This window comes from Oryctolagus cuniculus, chromosome 15 (genome assembly GCF_964237555.1).
Source record: "Oryctolagus cuniculus chromosome 15, mOryCun1.1, whole genome shotgun sequence".
Lineage (NCBI taxonomy): Eukaryota > Metazoa > Chordata > Mammalia > Lagomorpha > Leporidae > Oryctolagus > Oryctolagus cuniculus.
Window position 1 is genome coordinate 19,995,685 of NC_091446.1, and position 20,368 is coordinate 20,016,052.

At 42.7% G+C, this 20,368-nt stretch overlaps 1 protein-coding gene across 2 annotated transcripts in view; it reads right to left on the minus strand.

Moving 5' to 3' along the window:
* Window positions 1–20,368, minus strand: part of MXI1 (MAX interactor 1, dimerization protein) — a 91,626-nt gene that overhangs the window by 36,532 nt on the left and 34,726 nt on the right. For both annotated transcript variants that reach the window (XM_070057234.1, XM_051823585.2), the window contains exon 3: window positions 14,779–14,808. In XM_070057234.1, the coding sequence (XP_069913335.1) occupies window positions 14,779–14,808 (30 nt within the window). The remainder of the gene's footprint in view (window positions 1–14,778; window positions 14,809–20,368) is intronic.

The window sequence follows — 20,368 nt, forward strand, 5'->3', positions numbered from 1 at the left end:
TCCTAGAAGCACTGGACAATACTGTTTCTACTTTCTTCAACAACTGTACTTTCTAATTTTGTTGTTAAAAGCATAATAAATTGTTATACTTTATTAAACCTTAAGTGAAACTGATAAAATTACTACATTCTATCAATATTTGGCCATTTAAAAAACGATGTATTTATTTGAAAGGCAGAGTTATGGGGCCAGGGAGAAAATCTTTCATCTGCTGGTTCACTCTCTGGACTGCCACAACAGCCAGGGCTGGGCCATTCCGAAGGCAAGAGCCAGGAGCTTCATCTGGGTCTCTCACACGACTTGGGCATCCTTCATTGCTTTCCCAGGCACATTAGCAGGGAGCTGGACTGGAAGTGGCACAGCTGGCCTGACCCAGTGACCATATGGGATGCTGGCACTACAGGCAACAGTTTAACTCACTGCACTATAGCACCAGCTCCAATATCTGGCCTTAATTTCGTTAAGTTGCACTGCTAATTAGAAGTTCTTAAAAACCTTTAAATATACTTTTGAATTTACTATCTTATTTATATAAATAGATGGCTAATCTTTCCTCACTATTGAATATTTACACTCCATTCAGTTTTATTTATTTAATTTTATTTGAAAGAGTTACAGAGAGAGAAGAGGCAGAAAGAGAAAGAGAGAGGTCTTCCATCCACTGGTTCACTCCCCAGATGGCCGCAATGGCTGGAGCTGGGCCGATCCGAAGCCAGGAGTCAGGAGCTTTCTCCAGGTCTCCCACGTGGGTGCAGGAGCCCAAGGATTTGCTCCATCTTCCACTGCTTTCCCAGGCCATAGCAGAGAGCTGAATGGGAAGTGGAGCAGCTGGGACATGAGCCAGCAACCATATGGGATGCTGGCACTGCAGGCGGCGGCTTTACCTGCTGTGCCACAGCATTCATTTTTGGCACCATATAAATTAGAAACTTATCTGTGGTTAGTTACATGTCTTCAGTAATTGTAAAGTGATAACTCATTTGTGCAGTATCATCAGCTAATGATGACATCAGTAAGTCTTTTTTTAAAATTAATTTATTTATTTGAAAGAGTTACACAGAGAGGAGAGGTAAAGAGAGAGAGAGAGAGAGAGAGAGAGAGAGAGAGAGAGAGAGAGAGGTCTTCCATCTGATGGTTCATTCCCCAATTGGCCACAATGGTGGGAGCTGCGCTGATATGAAGCCAGGAGCCAGGAGCTTCTTCCGGGTCTCCCACGCGGATGCAGGGGTCCAAGGACTTGGGCCATCTTCTCCTGCTTTCCCAGGCCATAGCAGAGAGCTGGATAGGAAGTGGAGCAGCTGGGACTTGAACTGGCACTGTATGGGATGCCGGCACTACAGGTGGTGGCTTTACCCACTACACCACAGCGCTGGCCCCATCGGTAGTCTTAAATGCTAAGTTATATGGTCAGTAGTCTTTTTAGGACCTTTCCTCCATCAGTGGTAACTGGCATGATGAATGGGTAACTACAAAGTTGGTAAGCAACCCTACTTTGCCATCATAGTGGATGTGATGTAGTAACTCCCTGTGATTTGCATTTTCATAGTGACTACTGATGTTGAGGCTTTTCATGTGCTTTTTGGACATTTGTGTATTTTCTTTGAGTACTCACCTATTCAGATTCTTTGCCCATTTTTAGATTGACTGATTTGTTTTCATTGTTTAGTTGTAAGAATTCCTTTATAGGGGATGCTGCTGTGGTCCAACAGGTTAAGCCACCCTCTGCAGCGCCTGTACCCCACGTAGGCAACGGTTTGTGTCCTAGCTGCTCCACTTCCCATCCAGCTTCCTGCTGAAAGCAGTGGGAGATGGTCCAAGTACTTGGGCCCCTGCTCCCATGTGGGAGACCCATAAAGTGTTCTTGGCTCCCAGTTTCAGCCTAGCCTAGCCCTGGCCATTGCAGCCATTTTGGGAGTAAACCAGTGGATGGAAGATAGAGAGATCTCTCTCTGTGTAACTCTGGCTTTCAAATAAATATATAAATCTTTTTTTTTAATCTTTTTTTAAAAAAAGAAAAGAAAAAATAAGTGGGGAAAAAAAGAATTTTTTGTATATTTTGAATTTAGCTCTCTTATTAGGTATGTTTTTGCAAATGTTTTCTTCCATTCTGCAGCCTTTTTTTCATATTTCTTCTTTTAAAAATTTTTACTTATTTGATAGGCAGAGTTAGAGAGTGAGAGACAGAGACAAAGAGAGGGAAGGGAAGAGTTCTTCTGTCTGCTGGTTCACTCCCCAAACGGCTGCAATGCGGGGGCTGGGCCAAACCAAAGCCAGGAGCTTCTTCCTGGTCTCCCAAGAGGGTGCGGGGGCCCAAGTACATGGGCCATCCTCTACTGCTTCCCCAGGCACATTATCAGGGAGCTGAATCAGAAGTGAAGCAGCTGGGACTCGAACCAGCACCCATATGGGAGGCTGGCACTGCAGGCGGTGGCTCAACATGCTATTCCACAACGCTGCCCCTTGAGGTGTCTTTTCACTTTCTTGATGATGTTTTTTGAAACGTGAATATTTTTAATTTTGATAAAGCCTAACACATTGGGGTTAGCACTGTGGCGAGGCAGGTAAAGCCACCACTTGCAGTGCTGGATCCCATATGGGCACTGGTTTGAGTCCTGGCTGCTCCACTTCTGATCGAGCTCCTGGCTATGATCTGGGAGGCAGGCCACATGGGAGACTGAGAGGAAGCTCCTGGCTCCCGACTGGCTCAGCTGCAGCCATTTCAGACATTTTGGGAATGAAGCAGTGGGTGGAAGACCTCTCGCTCTCTGTAACTCTGCCTTTCAAATAAATAAACCTTCTTTAAAAAAAAAAAAAAAAAAACCTAATGCATCTATTTTTTCTTTTTTAGTCATGCTTCTGCTATATATAAGAAATCACTGCCTAACTCAAAGTCACAAAAATTTGCTCTCATATCTTCTAAGAATTTTATAATTTTTTGGCTCTTAAATTCAGTTTCATGATTCCTTTTGTGTATGGTATAAGGTAGGGATCCAACTTCATTCTTCTATGTAGATATTCAATTTTATTAGCACTATTTGTTGAAAAGACCCTGAATTGTCTTGGGACCCTTATCAAAAATTAGCTAACCATAAATAAAAGGAATATTTCTGGATTCTTAGCTCTGTTCCACTGAGCTCTAAGTCTGCTCCTAGGCCAGTACCTACTCCTACTGTCCTGGTAACTGCAGCTTGGTAAGAAGTACAGATCCTCCAACGTTATTCTTTTCATGATTGTTCTGGCTATTCTGGTTACCTTGCACTTCCACATGAACTTCTGAATTAACTTCTGACAGAAATGTACCTGGAACTTTGATAGGGCTTGCACTGAATCTGTAGAACAATATGGGTGATTCTGCCATCTTTATAATATTAAATGCTGCAATCCATGAACATAGTCTTTCCATCTACTGAGGTCTTTTTAATTTAACAGTATTTTATAGTTCTCAGTTTACAAATCTTTTGTCGTCTTGGTTAAATTTATTGCTAGGTATTTTATTCTTTCGGATATAACTGCAGACAAATTGTTTTTTTAAATCCATGCTCACGTTGATTATTGCTGCTGTACAGAAACATTTGGATTCTGTCTCTCCATCTTGTATCTTGTAACTCTGATAAATTCGTGTTTGAGTTTTATTAGGTTTTACTTTATAATAGTTTTTCTATATATAAGATTGGTATCTGCAAATAGAAATGGCTTTATTTTTTCCAATCTGGATACCTTTTATTTGCTTTCCTTGCCTAACTGCCCTGGATAGAATCTCCAGTACAGTCTTGATGTGGAATCCATGTCTTATTCTTGATCTTAGGAGGAAGCACTCATCTTTCACTGTTACACATCGTATTAGCCGTGGGCTTGTAATTAGTACACTTTATTACTTTAAAATACCTTTACTGTAAGGTATTTTCATATTGAGGCATGCTAATACCTTTCATTTAAACAGTAAACCGCCGGCGCCGCGGCTCACTAGGCTAATCCTCCGCCTTGCAGTGCCGGCACACCGGGTTCTAGTCCCGGTCGGGGCGCCAGATTCTGTCCTGGTTGCCCCTCTTCCAGGCCAGCTCTCTGCTGTGGCCCGGGAGTGCAGTGGAGTGCTTGGGCCCTGCACCCGCATGGGAGACCAGGAGAAGCACCTGCCTTTGGATAGGTGCGGTGTGCTGGCCGCAACACATTAGCCATAGCGGCCACTTAGGGAGTGAACCACCGGCAAAAGGAAGACCTTTCTCTCTCTCTCTCACTGTCCACTCTGCCTGTAAAAATAAATAAATATATAAATAAATAAAAATAAACAGTAAACCAAGTCTAAGAGGAGATTTTCACTCCATTTTCTAGTATTATAGACCCAAACCCAAACTGTACTATTAATTTGGTTATAGTTATAGGTTAATTTCAAACCTACAATAAAGGTTTAGTTTCTCTAACACCTAACTTATCTTTGATGCAAGCAAATACCCTTATAGTACCATTAGGAGAAATAAGAGCTTCAATGAAAAGTCTGCTAGATCAATCTTGTTTTATCCTCTTAACAAGTGTACATGTTTTCTGGAATGTGCCCTCTGTATATAAAAGTATATTTTTTCCCAAAAGATTTATTTATTTGAAAATCAGAGTCACAGAGAGACAGAAAGAGAAAGAAATCTCTTTCATCCACTGGTTCACGCCCCAGACCAATGGCCAGGAGCCAGGATCTTCATCTGAGTCTCATGTGGGTTGCAGGGGCCCATTTGGGCCACTTTCCTCTACTTTTCCCAGGCCATTAGTAGAGAGCTGGATCAGAAGTGGAGCAGGCCGGCGCCGCGGCTCACTTGGCTAATCCTCCGCCTGCAGTGCTGGCATCCCGGGATCTAGTCCCGGTTGGGGCACCCGATTCTGTCTGGTTGCTCCTCTTCCAGTTCATCTCTCTGCTGTGGCCCAGGAAGGCAGTGGAGGATGGCTCAAGTGCTTAGGCCCTGCACCCGCACAGGAGACCAGGAGGAAGCATGTGGCTCCTGGCTCCTGGCTTCGTAGTAGCCATTTGGGAGGTGAACCAATGGAAGGAAGACCTCTCTCTCTCTCCTCTCTCTCTCTCTCTCTCTCTCTCTCTCTCTAACTCTGCCTGTTTAAAAAATAAAAAGTGGAGCAGACAAGACATGAACTGGGGCCCATTGGATGCTGGCAGCATTGCAGTGGTGGTTGTTTTACCCGCTAAGCCACAACACCTGCCCCTATATGTTCTTTTTAAACATACAAGTATCATACAAACACATACAAAAACATAACCAGTTAAGATAGGTTCCTCGCACCAAGAAATCCCAAGCAGTCAGATGATATACTAAGAAACTGTTCCCAAAGTTTTACTCTTATGTTCTGTTCCAAGATAAGGCAGACCAAAACAACCACTCTCCCAAAATATCTATGTCAAATGGGGACGTGGTAGATCATCTAGAAATAAATAATCATTATCACATCCAAACAGCTGGGATAAAATAATGAATACATCAAAAGTTCTAACACATGGGACAAGTATTTTGCCTAGCAGTGAAAATGCTATTTGAGACATCCACATCCCATATCCAAGTACTTAGGTTAGAGTTCTGGCTCTGCTCCTGATTGTACTTTCCTGCTGATGTGCACCCTGGGAGAGCAATCAAGTAGCTGGGTCCCTGCCACGCACGTGGAGATCAGGGGGGAGACCCTGGTTTCCAGCTTTGGACAGGCCCAGCCTGGCCCACTCAGTGAGAATTTCAGTGAATCAGTGGATGGGAGTGCTCACACTCTCTTTCTCTCACAATAAAAAATAAAGTCTAAAAAATTTAAATTCTAAGACACACCAAAACCAGATTTGAAGTAATTTATAGAATTCTAGTCCCCATATATATACATTTTCTGTATAAAAATGCTTACAATTTTTAAGTAATGGAATAAGGAAAAAATAAAGTTCTCACAAATCATAAATAACATCAGGTAACTGCTCCCTTTACAGAATTACCTGTCCTTGTCTCAGAACACTGTATGATACCCTAATGAACTGACAGAGGCGACAGCCTCTAAAATTGTTTCTAAGATACTAATCCTCTTCTCATAAGCAGGCTAAAGTTCTGCAAGGTAAAAATGCTTCAAGATGTTATCAATGTTTTCTCATCTAGATCTATTTACATTTTTTTTTTTTTTTTTTGACAGGCAGAGTGGACAGTGAGAGAGAGAGACAGAGAGAGAAAGGTCTTCCTTTGCCGCTGGTTCACTCTCCAATGGCCGCCGCTGCAGCCGGCGCACCGCGCTGATCCTGGCAGGAGCCAGGAGCCAGGTGCTTTTCCTGGTCTCCCATGGGGTGCAGGGCCCAAGCACCTGGGCCATCCTCCACTGCACTCCCTGGCCATAGCAGAGAGCTGGCCTGGAAGAGGGGCAACCGGGACAGAATCCGGCGCCCCAACCGGGACTAGAACCCGGTGTGCCGGCGCCGCAAGGTGGAGGATTAGCCTATTGAGCCACGGCGCCGGCTTTGATCTATTTACATTTTAAGAATTAAATTTCCCATTTCCCTCCTATGGCATTATTATCAATATGTTCTTTGAACCTTCAAGAGTATTTTATATATTTTGTGACTTTTCACTTTATTATAATGATAATAGATGTTGCTGATTTTTTTTGACAGGCAGAGTTAGACAGTGAGAGAGAGAGAGACAGACAGAAAGGTCTTCCTTCCATTGGTTCATTCCAACGGCCGGCATGCTACACTGATCCGAAGCCAGGAGCCAGGTGCTTCCTCCTGGTCTCCCACGTGGGAGTAGGGGCCCAAGGAGTTGGATCCTCTTCGACTACTTTCCCAGGCCACAGCAGAGAGCTGGATGGGAAGAGGAGCAGCCGGGTCTCAAACCAGCGCCCATATGGGATGCTGGCGCTGCAGGCTGGGGCTTTAACCCGCTGTGCCACAGTGCCGGCCCCTCAAAAGTTTCAATAACAGCACTGTCAACAAAATAAAACCCACATTCCGGCCGGCGCCGCGGCTCACTAGGCTAATCCTCTGCCTAGCGGCACCGGCACACCAGGTTCTAGTCCTGGTCGGGGCGCTGGATTCTGTCCCGGTTGCCCCTCTTCCAGGCCAGCCCTCTGCTGTGGCCAGGGAGTGCAGTGGAGGATGGCCCAAGTGCTTGGGCCCTGCACCCCATGGGAGACCAGGAGAAGCACCTGGCTCCTGGCTCCTGCCATCGGATCAGCGCGGTGTGCCGGCCGCAGCGCGCCGGCCGCGGCGGCCATTGGAGGGTGAACCAACGGCAAAGGAAGACCTTTCTCTCTGTCTTTGTCTCTCACTGTCCACTCTGCCTGTCAAAAAATAAATAAATAAATAAATAAAAAAAATTTAAAAAAAATCCACATTCCTTCAAATTCAGTAATATACGACTAATCCCAAACCACTTTTCCATTCTCTAGCTAAGACGCAGCTATTCCACTCAATCTGGTCTACTCACTTTTTTCTGAACAGTTTATGATGCCATTTTCCCGCTTCCACAGTTCTACCCACATCAACTCTGTTCCTTATTATTTTCTTATATTCAAATTCTCTCTCTCCTTCACAGCTCAGCAAACATTTCTTTGGCTATGCAGAGTAGTAGTTTGACTATAACCCATAGAATTTTATATCATTATAGAGTATAACAAGTTTCACGGTTCTATATTTAAGTTTACTTGATGCAATGTACTTTGGTGTTTTCTATTTTATCATCTTTCTTTTACAAAGTGACTTAACGAAAATGATGGCATAACCCATGCATGTTTCAGCCTTTAATTTGAAGAACACCATTAGTGCATCTCCCTGGACATTTATGAGTCACTTAACTAGATTATAACATTCAAAGATGAAACCTATAAATACCAAATTATAACAATCTTAGTACGTTTAGGATAGGGTCAGTTATCATATTGTATATATCACAATGCCAAGTACAGTATTTTTTTTATTAGACAGTGAGAGAGATAAAGATCTTCCTTCTGTTGGTTCACCCTCCAAATGGCTGCCACAGCCAGCGCACTGCGCCGATCCGAAGCCAGGAGCCAGGTGCTTCCTCCTGGTCTCCCATGCGGGTGCAAGGGCCCAAGCACTTGGGCCATCCTCCACTGCACTCCCAGGCCACAGCAGAGAGCTGGACTGGAAGAGGAGCAACCAGGACTAGAACCTGAGGCCCATATGGGATGCCGGCGCTGCAGACAGAGGATTAACCAAGTGAGTCACGGCGCCGGCCTCAAGTACAGTATTTCTTAATCGTTACTGAAGAGAAAGACTGATATTAAACAGTTATAATATTCAAGATCAGATAAGGTCACGATTAGGATTGCTCTATGTTCATATCCATCTTATTTCAAGCTGTAGTTAATGGCAACCAAAAATGACCAGTTTTCAATGACACTCTGGCCCATACTTTCTGCCTTCTTACTTTATGGAATGATACAATAGCCTTTGAAAGTGGGGAAACTCCAGTTAAGAACTCCACAAATGGTAATTTTCACAGAAGCATGTGAAAGTACCTACATGGAGAACACGCCATTGCTGTTCCATTGGACGTCCTTCTCTTATCACAGTCATTTCTGCTTTGCCTGGGAAGGCACTGAGTCTAGGGTTCTCATTCGACCCTTCCAGTTTTATCAAAGTTGTATTATGGGTCAGGCTTTTCTTTCAGAGGCATCACAGCTATTTGGGACGAATGGCCTCTCCTGCAGTCAGTACTAAGTTTCTCGACCAGTTAAGTCCTGTTCAAGTTACGGACTCTATCAAAAGCATCATCAGCCATTTGAAAAAATGAAAAAGCAATGAAGTGACTAAGAATCTGTACTAAATAGTTTCTTCTCTGGTAAAGGACCCAACTCATAAGGTAGGCCAGTGGGAGAAGTAAACTCAATTCTTCAATCTCAAAGACTCATTAAACTGACCACTAAATTTAACTTGGCACAAGTTCAAGGAATGCAGATCATCTAAAGGAATTCTCCTTTTCCTCTATCTCTACCTTATTTGTTTTTAGTCTAGGAGGGACTGGGAGAAAACACAACAAATACTCTGAACCATTAGTACAACTAACATGCAGAAATCTGTCCCCAGGATCTAGGCAAGAAATAATATGAATTTCTCTAACAATCCTGAAAAATCGAATGCTCCCTAGTGAGATGTAGGCATCCTAGAGTAATTGCGGACACAGAGCAAACTACTCTGAGTATACAAGACCCCAGATCTCTGCCTTTAGGCTTTCCTCTGAGGTCTGAGAACATGAACTCCAACATTTACTTGTTATTGTCTCCTCAAACCCAGACCCCAGGCCTCCAACACTCTGAGGGCACTGCTTAAGGCAGCCAGCTGGAATTACTCTGCCATTCACTAATAAATAAAAATCACCTATTCTAATTCTCACTGCATGTGCCCCAGATTTACATGCAAGCAGATTTATATGCAAGATTTTAGAACCAATAAAAAAGAAAATAAGTGATTTCTGACATGAACATAGTATATATAAAATGGCAAAATTGCAAAAATATGAATTACTATAGGAAACTTTTTCAGAAAGATGAAACTGATTTACCTTTCTTATACGTTCTTCACACAAGAATGCACTCAAGGGCAAGTGAAACGTAAAGTAAAAATTCTTTTTCTTTTAAAGAACACCAAGGTTAACATTTTTTTAACACATCAAATAAAAATGGTGTGTTGGTTAAAAAAGACTATTAAATAGACCTGGGCAAGGGCCTAAAAATTATAATAATGATACAGGCTTAAGTTTTTTAAATATTCCAGTGCCATCCTCCTGCTATTCAGCTAAAACACCTGCTCATCTTTAAATCTTCTTGTGCCTACTAATATTTTGGGGTTTTGACAGATCACAAGCTGGTTTACTTTTCAGAAGTGGAGTACAGATGATTAAATTTGGTTTTTCCTTTGGGACTGACTCTGGCACACACTAAGAGTTTTACATTGATAAGAATCCCTTTTAAAAACGAATCTTGGAATCCTGTATCACCTTTCAGTGAGGCTTCAGAGAAAAGAGGGAAGGTGGAAAAGAAAAATCAAAAAGAGAAGGGAGAGAGGGCAAGGAGTACCTTGAAAATTAAGAATGTCTACTAGCCCTTCTGAGTTAATAAAGCCTATTGGCTTTTTCTAAGGCAATCAGAAGAAGAGGGGACCATGCCTTAAGTGAGGTATGGTAGGAAAAATGTCAGAAAGTATTAGACCTGAGTAGATAAAACAGGAACAGAAGACCTTCACTGGAGATGGCATACAACCCAGACATAAAAAGCATGCATGCTGCACCTGTGCCACATATACTAGATTAAACAACTTACAGGAAATATCAAAGTAATACTATAGGTGGCACATAGATCATTTTCTCTGTTTTTTTTTAAAGATTATTCATGAGTCAAATATTATATGCAGAATGCATTAAACAAAATTAACTGAAGGATTTTAAAAACTTCACTCAAATAGTCATTAAAAAGAGTTTTCACTCCAGTGTTATATGAAAGTTGTTGCCAGGTTTCCAATGAGGGTGTCTCAAGGACCACATTTAGATCAGTGAAATAATTACAAAAGCAATGTTTACTAGTAAGATACTCAAAAAGTAAGTGGAAAATGCATACTATGAAAAAACTATGCACGCATTTCAAAATACTTTTGCAATAAAATAATCTTTTTATTTCATTTTTTAGAGATTTATTTTACTTATTTGAAAGTCAGAGTTACAGAGAGACGGAGAGGCGGAGGTCTTCCATCTGCTGGTTCACTCTCCAGTTGGCCACGAGGGCCAGAGCTGCGCCAATCTGAAGTAGGAACCAGGAGCTTCTTCCGGGTCTCCCATGCAGCTCAGGGACCCTGGCACTTGGGCCATCTATCTTCTACTGTTTTCCCAGGCCATAGCAGAAAGCTGGATCAGGAGTGGAGCAGCCAGGACTCAAACCGGCATCCATATGGGATGCTGGCACTGCAGTCAGCAGCTTTACCTGCTTTGCCACAGCACTGTTCCCAAAATAAACTGATCTTTTAATTCTATTTTTTCAAGAACTTTCTGAAGTACCCTTGTATACGGCAACTGGGCCCAAAATATACTCCATGCTGTACTGTAAGGTTTTATTTGTAGAATCCTCAGGGCTGTCATTTCTTGAGCTTTTTGCTATGTGTAAACTAGCTAGATACTTCCTTTAACACACTATACCTTTAGTGTACCAAAAATATAAGGCAGAAAAGAGATTCTTCAGAGGATCTCAGCAAGAGAACAAGGAAAGGCCAGAAACACAGACAGACTTGTAGTTTATATTGTTTTTTAAATCAATATACTTTACATTAAAAAAATAAAATTTTAAAAAATAGAGGATCTGGGACTGGTGCTGTGGCACAGTGGGTTAAAGCCCTGGCCTGAAGCTCTGGCATCCCATATGGGCGCCGGTTCTAGTCCCAGCTGCTCCTCTTCTGATCCAGCTCTCTGCTGTGGCCTGGGAAAGCAGTAGAAGATGGCCCAGGTCCTTGGGCCCCTGCACCCATGTGGGAGACGTGGAAGAAGCTCCTGGCTCCTGGCTTCGGATCGGCGCAGCTCGGGCCATTGCAGCCATCTGAGGAGTGAGCCAGCGGATGGAAGACCTCTCTCTCTGTCTTTACCTCTCTCTGTAACTCTGTCTTTCAAATAAATAAAATAAATCTTAAACAAAAAAAAATAGAGGATCTCCTGCTGAACTGTTTGCCACAAACTAGCAAAATTCTTTTGACTGGACCACTAAACTTTAAGCTCTAGTTTTATACTTCAACCAATATTAAAGTCATCATCTACTGTACATGTGTCAAATGCTAGGCACTGAGGATACAAAACTGAACATAATACAATCCTTGCCTTTAAGGTAATCATAGTCATTTGTCAGAAAGAGATACATAAACAAATAATTCAATGCTACCTATCAGTCTTACACCAGCAGAGATGAACAGAACATTGTACAAATGTGGGGAGCAACTCGGACTAGACTAAGTTACTGGAATTAAGACTTATTCTATGCATCTGCTCTCCCACAATATGGCGCTGGGAGAGGAGAAAACAGCTTCTACACAGCTGCCTCCAGTTCAGCCAATAAACTGTAGGACTTGCTCCTGATTGGAGGAGAGCAGCGTACTCGGCGTGTGGGCAGCCGAGTTAGGATTGGCGGAGGAGGACTATAAAGGAGGAGAGAGACGGCATGCACCAGGAACATCTAAGGGGAACATCTAAGGGGAACACCTGTGCAGCCCCCAGAGAGCCGGCCGGCAGTGTGCCGCTCCCCCGCGGAAGTGGGGAATGTGGCAGGGGGAACCGCCCTTCCACGGAGGTGGAAGGGACGGCAGCCAACCCGGGAAGAACCAGCAGCAAACCCGGAGAGGGCCGAGCAGACAAAAGAACAGCGCAGGGTCCTGTGTCGTTCCTCCACGAAGAGGGGGAGTGACATAATGGTGCCGTGACTCAGATATGAAGCCTAGGCAGGGTTTAGTGTCGTTCCTCCATGAAGAGGGGGAGCGACATACAAAGTGGTTAGTTAAGCTGAACTAGGCAACACCTTTTCAAAAGGATTTGACAAATAAACTGATCTGCAATGAGGCAGGCAGGCTGTAATATCCCTTTAATTAAAAAAAAAGGCTTGACAAAAAATTGATGGTCATGAGATCTAATCTCTGTCAAAAGTGGCTGGTGCAGACAATCCCTGTTTGTTGTTATTAAACTAATCTCTGTGCAAAAATGAGAATATTTTACTCTTATAATTCTTGTGTTCTCTCCCAGACTTGTCCTCCTCCTACATTCCTTTCTTCAGTCAATGGCTATACCATCTAAAACTGTCTACAGTCACCTAACCACTGAGCTGTCCTGACTAGACTCCATTCTCTATTTTGTTTGCCTGTATCACTGTGGTCACATTATCTCTTACCGGTATTGCTACAAAGCCTTTCCAAAGGGGCCTTCGTGCCTCTGGTACTCCTTCACTGAACCAACCAATTATCTGGCAGGCAGATTATTTACATAGGAAATACAAGGTTGTGTAAGATAGTTTCTGTCACTAAGAAACTCAAAGCTTCACAGGGGAGACGGATATGTGACTATATCTGTATATATATATAGGGGCCAGCACTGTGGTACAGCAGCTTAAGCTGCCCCTCGTGGTAACAGCATCCATATCAAAGGACCAGATGGAGGCCCATCTGCTCCACTTGTGATTCAGCTTCCTGCGAACGTGCCTGGGAAGGCAGAAGATGGCCCAAGGACCATATTCAGACAGGTGAATCTGAAGTGATCTTTCCAAAACACAAATATGATCATATGGCAACCCATCTTAGCATCACTCAATTGCTGCTGCTTCCTATTGCTCTCGGGAAAAGCACTCTTCAACACGGGTGACAAGCCTCTTCAACATCTGGTCTGCCTTACCTCATGCTCTAGCCTTTTGTTTTCACACTGAACCCCTTGCAGTTTCCTTAACATACAGTGCTCATTCCTCTGCAGACCCTTTCAAGATAACCTTCAAAGGGAAATCAGGTGACCCTCCCCAATGATCTTTCAGCGCCTTCTGCTTATCCATTACCATATTTATCATATTATCCAGTTTTTTTTTTAAAGATTTATTTACTTGAAAGGCAGAGAGTCAGAAAGAGAGAAACTGATCTGCTATCTGCTGGTTTACTTTCCAAGTGGTTGCAACAGCCAGGACTGGGCCAGGCCAAAGCCAGGAGCCAGGAATGCCACTCTGGTCTCCCACATGGCTTGCTTCTTCTTCTTCTTCTTTTTTTTTTTTTTTTTTAGATTTATTTATTTATTTGAAAGGCAGAGTTACAGGGAGAAGAGAAAGAGAGAGCTCTTCCATCATTGGTTCACTCCCGAAATGGCCACAACAGCTGGAGCTGGGTCTATCCCTAGCTAGGAGCCAGGAACTTCCTCCAGGTCACCCACGTGGGTGTAGGGGCCCAAGCACTTGGGCCATCTTCTACTATTTTCCCAGTGGATCGGAAGTGGAACAGTCAGGACTCAACTAGCGCCCATATGGATGCCAGCATTGCAGGTGGCAGCTTTACCCACTAGGCTTCAGTGCCAGCCCCTATATGGCTTTTGTAATTCCTTCACATCTAAATCTGGTCCTTGGGCCATCTTACACTGCCTTCCCAGGTGCATCACCAGGAAGCTGAATGAAAAGCAGAGCAGACAGGACTACAACCAGCACCCTGTCATGAGAAGGAGTTTAGCCCATTGTGCCACAATGCCTGACCCTGTGCAGTATTTGAATTACCTATCTATGAAGCTTTGAGTTCCTTAATGACAGAATCTACTCATATTTCCTATGTAAATATTCTGCCTACCAGACACTGACATATAATTCATACTTGATAAATATCTGAATGCATGAACAAGGAATGAACAAACTGCAAAGAAAAATTCAATGCTCAACAATTTGTCATGTTTATGACCTACTCTTCAGAAACCTATCCCTTTAGTAAGATCATATTTAAGCCACAAATTTATCACAATTAACCTGTCTTCAGAAACAGAAATGAAGAAGGCTATATTAGAAACACAAAATTCTAATGAGCTCAAAAACGTATTTACTTTTTCCATTTTATACATACTATAAGCCTACTACTTAAGTTAGTTTTTTTTTTGGGGGGGGGGAGGGAGAGGAAGCATATATACATCAGAACCATGATAGGTTATATACTTTTAAAAGTAACATTGCAACTGCATATGTACTATTATTACATTATCTTCACAGGTAAAATGGTGAGTTTGCTTTTTAAATGTAAGTGAAAGCTGCACCTTGTCACTGACTCACCGATTCTTTTCCAGCTCATTGTGTGTAGATCTAAAAGAAAAAAAAGAAAAGAGCATTAGACATGCTTGTTATGAAGGCTGTAGAAGGGGGAATTAGTTATTGCTATACCACACCCAGTGAATTTATTTAAAAATGCAGTATCTGGTCAGACTTCTTCTTCTTCTTCTTTTTTTTGACAGGCAGAGTGGACAGTGAGAGAGAGGAGAGAAAGGTCTTCCTTTGCCGGTGGTTCACCCTGCAATGGCCGCTGCGGCTGGCGTGCTGTGGCCGGCGCACCGTGCTGATCCGAAGCCAGGAGCCAGGTGCTTCTCCTGGTCTCCCATGGGGTGCAGGGCCCAAGCACCTGGGCCATCCTCCACTGCACTCCCAGGCCACAGCAGAGAGCTGGCCTGGAAGAGGGGCAACCGGGACAGAATCCGGCGCCCCGACCGGGACTAGAACCTGGTGTGCCGGCGCCGCAAGGCGGAGGATTAGCTCCTGATTGTTTCAGCTCCAGCCTTTGCAGCCTATTGGGGATTGAACCAGTGATGGAAGATCCCTCTTTCTCTGTCCCTACCTCTCACTGTAATTCTGTCTTTCAAATAAATAAAATCAATCTTTTAAAATAAAAAGTTGCTAATGGTTGTTTTCTTTTTTTTCTTTTTTTTTTTTTTTGACAGGCAGAGTGGACAGTGAGAGAGAGAGACAGAGAGAGAAAGGTCTTCCCTTGCCGTTGGTTCACCCTCCAATGGCTGCCGCTGCAGCCGGCGCACCGCGCTGATCCGATGGCAGGAGCCAGGATCCAGGTACTTTTCCTGGTCTCCCATGGGGTGCAGGGCCCAAGCACCTGGGCCATCCTCCACTGCACTCCCTGGCCATAGCAGAGAGCTGGCCTGGAAGAGGGGCAACCGGGACAGAATCCGGCGCCCCGACCGGGACTAGAACCCGGTGTGCCGGCGCCGCAAGGTGGAGGATTAACCTATTGAGCCACGGCGCCGGCCTACTAATGGTTGTTTTCTTTTGGTGACCTTTTCATTTCGCTTTTCAGTATCTGTGTGTTTTTAAAATTATTTTGATAACTTTTTAATTTAAAGGAATTAAGTAATACTTTAGATCTTCAGGGTCACAGAAAATGTCAGTCTTCGTTATGATGATGCTTACCATCTAACAAATAAGCATGGTGCCTGCTGAACAATGTGCTAAGCAGTTAACAGATCTCATTTTATGCCTAAAACAACCCTTGTTTTATAAACAAGAATACTGAGGCTCAGAGAGGTCAAGAAACATACTTCCATCCCAAGACTGTAAGTGACAGCCATGAGTTAAGATCTGTCTTATTCCAAACCCCAAATTCTTACCCTCCTGTTGAAAAGCAGTAGTGAACAAAGATTAAAGGCACAGGTCTAAAGCTAGACTGTGTGGGTTCAAATGCTGAGTGGCCTTGGTAAAGTCCTTTCATTTCTCATTTATCTGTGCTTAGTTTTCTTGTCTATGAAACAGGAACAGTATAGCTAGCCTTCCATATTGGCGGGTTCCACATCCACACAATCAACTGCAGATTGAAACCATTTAGGGGAAAAACTGCATCTATAATGAAAACATATGGACTCTCTTGTCATCATAGTACAACTATTTACATAGATTTTACCTTGTATTTACTGTTATAAGTAATCTAGAAAAAATTTAAAGTATATGGGAGGGGGCTAGTGCTGTAGCATAGCAGGTAAAACCCCTGCCTGCAATGCCAGCACCCTACGTGGGTGCTGGTTCATGTCCCAGCTGCTCTATTTCCGATCCAGCTCTCCACTAACATGCCTGGCAAAGCAGCAGAAGACGGCCCAAGTGCTCAGGCCCCTTACCTTACCCACGTGACTTGGATGGAGTTCCAGGCTCCATGCTTTGGCCAGGCCCTCCTGCCCTGGCTGTTGCAGCCATGCTGAGAGTGAACCAGAGGATGGAAGATCGCTCTCTCTCTGTTTCCCTCAAACTCTACCTTTCAAATACACAATAAATCCTTAAAAAACCTAAAATTTTATAATGAAGAATTCAGGTTTCTATCACTAGAACTAAAATTTTAACCATTTCCTATATTTTGGTTAATGCTGAATGCCTTCAGAATATTATACTGCTGATTGCTTTAATGTGATTTTTTTTCTCCCCAATGGGTATTTAGTAAATCAGATTCCAAAATCTTAACAAGAGTGTTTTGGCAGCCTCATAATTTGTGGAAATTTTAACCACTCTTTAAGTTCAAGAACCAAAAAACTTCTTTGAGTTACAGTCTCCTATCTACTTTTTACTTTCTTAGTAACTTTACAAAGTCCAAATGACATGTAATAAAAAATACTGAAGTTCATTTTAAGAGATTATCTTAACAAAAGGGCTTCTCCCTTAAGGAGGTAAAAAGAATCTTAGGCTGTTTCAAGAGTTTGTCAAAATTAACAGCAAATATACATACAATTCAGATGGGATAAACTATAAAAAGATGAAATGACCAGTTCAACAGACTCAGCTCAAAACTCAATAAATAACAAAACCACTATCATGATACAAGCATTTATTGAAAGTTTTAAGTTCTTTTGCTTAAATGAAACGTTAAAGTTACTTATTAAGTCAGAAGACAGGAAGGGTATATTTTAAAGAGATTTAAAATAAAAAATATGGGGAGCTAGCACTGTTAACACTTAGTTAAGCCATAGTCTGCAACACAGGCACCAGTTTAAGTTTGAGCTGCTCCACTTCTAATCCAACTCCCTGCTAATGCACTTGGGAAAGCAGAGGAAGATGCCCCAAGTACTTGGGCCCCTTCCACTGATATGGGAGACCTGGATACAGTTTCAGGCTCCTTGCTTCGAATTGGCCCAGCCCTAGTCATTGTAGCCATTTGAGTGAACCAGTGGATGGAAGACTTCTCTCTCTCTCTCTGTCTCTGTCTCTAACTCTTTCTGTAACTTCGCAATTCAAATAAATTAATTTTGAAAAATAAAAATAAAATTATTCAAAATATAAATAGGTAATTAATAATAATATTTTCCCTGGCCCCTCTTGCTGAACAAATTTGGTTTAATTGCCTTTCTCTAAGAAGAAAACTAAGAACAAGTGAAACAAAAGACAGATCACATATAAAATACTAAATAATGAATAGAAATAATATACTTAGAGAAGAGTAGATTGTTTACCATAAACTTGCTCTAAACAGCCTAACAATCCCACTGATAGTCATAAATGCAAAATATACCCAGTGATAGCCAATTATTGAATTCCAATATTATTTTGAGCCTATTATATCAAAACTAGCAATAAAAGAACAAAATCTGATCCACTGTTGTAAACAAAATTAAAACAATAGTTTCTTCCTATCTCCCTCAACAGACTTTTCATTATTTATCTTCATTTTTTTTTTTTTAAGGAAAAAAGTGATAGCTAAGAGGACAGGAGTTTGGCATAGTATTTAAGACCCCACTTGGAACGCCCACATCCCATACGCAAGTGCCTGGGTTTGAGTCCTGATCCAGTCCTGATCCAGCATCCTGCTAATGTGCATCCTGGAGGGCAACAGATGAAGGGGGGACTCAGGCTGACTCCAAGCTTTCCTGGCCTCGCCCCGGCTACTGCAGGCATTTGGTGACTGAACCAGAGGAGGGGAGATCTTTCTCTCTCTGCCTTTCAAGAAAAAAAAAACAAAGATGCCTAAGACTATGAGCCCTTTCACCAGACCTGGAAATACCTGTCATATTTAGCTATCCCATGAGCAAAATTTAATAAGATTTCCAATAACAAAAAGCAAAAGTGATCATAAATGCACCCATCACTACCATTTTGCCATGTTCTTCCAATCTAAAAAAAAAATCATCAGTAGTATTCATTCCTATTTTTAAAAGCATACACACTTTTAAGATTTATTTTTATTCATTTGAAACATACGGCAACACGGAGAGAGACTCCTTAAATGCCTCCAACAGCCAAAGGCAGGAGCCAGGAGCTCCATCTGGATCTCCTACGCTGGATGGCAGAGACTCAAGTACTTGAGTCATCATCTACTGCCTCCTAGGACATTCGTAGGAAACTGGATCGAAAGCAGACATGGGGGCCGACACTGTGGCATAGCGGGTTAAGCCTCCGCCTGCAGCACCAGCATCCCATGTGAGTGCTGGTTCAAGTCCCAGCTTTCCACTTCCAATCGAGCTCCCAGCTAATGTGCCTGGGAAAGCAGCAGAAGATGGCCCAAGTCCTTGGGCCCCTGCACCCAAAGGGAGACCTAGAAGAAACTCCTGGCGTCAGCCTGGCTCAGCCCCAGCCTTTGTGGCCATTTAGGGAGTGATTCAGTGGATGTAAGATTCTCTTTCTCACTCTCTGTATCTCTGCCTTTTAATTTCAAATAAATAAATAAATGTTTAAAAAGAAAGAAAAAAAAGCAGGGGCGGGGCTCCATTCCAGGCCCTCTGATATGGGATATGGGCTCCCCTATCAGTGGCTTAACCTGTTGTTCTACAATGTCCATCCCTGGGGCTGGTGCTGTGGTGCAGTAAGTAAAGCCACCGCCTGCAGTGCTGGCATCCCATATGGGTGCCGGTTCTAGTCCTGGTTGCTCCTCTTCCGATCCATCTCTCTGCTATGGCCTGGGAAAGCATAAGATGGCCCAAGTCCTTGGGCCCCTGCACCCACGTGGGAGACCCAGAAGAAGCTCCTCACTCCTGGCTGTGGATCAGTACAGCTCTAGCCATTGCAGCCAACTGGGGAGTGAACCAGTGGATGGAAGATTCTCCCTCTTTCTACCTTTCCTTCTCTATGTAACTCTGACTTTCAAATAAAAAAGTTTTTTTTAAAAAGATCATCCATGTTTATTTCTATGTTGGTAAATTTTTGCCTGTAATATCAAGTCAACAAATATGAGTACCTTCTATGTTCCAGGTTATTGTAGGCTGCAGGAAATCACAGACAGTCTCCAGTGGGTAAATTAAGATAGGTATCGGAATCATTATAACTCGTGGTAAAACAAATATATGAAGTATTGTGGTGGCTTAAAGGAAGCAGAACTGACATCCAAACGGGGCTTTAGGGAAATTTTTGGAGAAAGATAGCATTTGGCCTACAGGGCTTAAGTGATGGGTACTCTTGCTACTAGGACAGTCTGGAATGCTAAGGAATGGCAAGTGGAAGGGATAGTTATCCAAATAAGCAGAGTTGTGAAGTCCAAAGCAAAACCAAGGAATAACATACAAGGATCACAAAGACCCATGCTGTTAGAAGTCCTGAGTCTAAACATTAACTCTGCCACTCTACTCACACCAGCTGTATAACTTAGGAACAAATTATTTAACCTCTCTGATTAACAGTTTCCTCATTTGTAAAACTATTATCACATGTCTCAGCTGGGTTACTGTGAGAATTAGCCAAAATTATATAAAAGCATCTAGAACATAGTAAGTACTCAATAAATGTTAGCTACTACTAGTAATTTTATTGTATATAACAGGACTAAAAATACCAAAATACTGTTAGGTATATTTCACGGAACAACAAATCAGCAGGTTCTCAATGACATTTCGAATTGTCCTGAAAATAAAGCAAACAAGCAACCAACCAACCATAGTGAGAAGAAACAGAAACT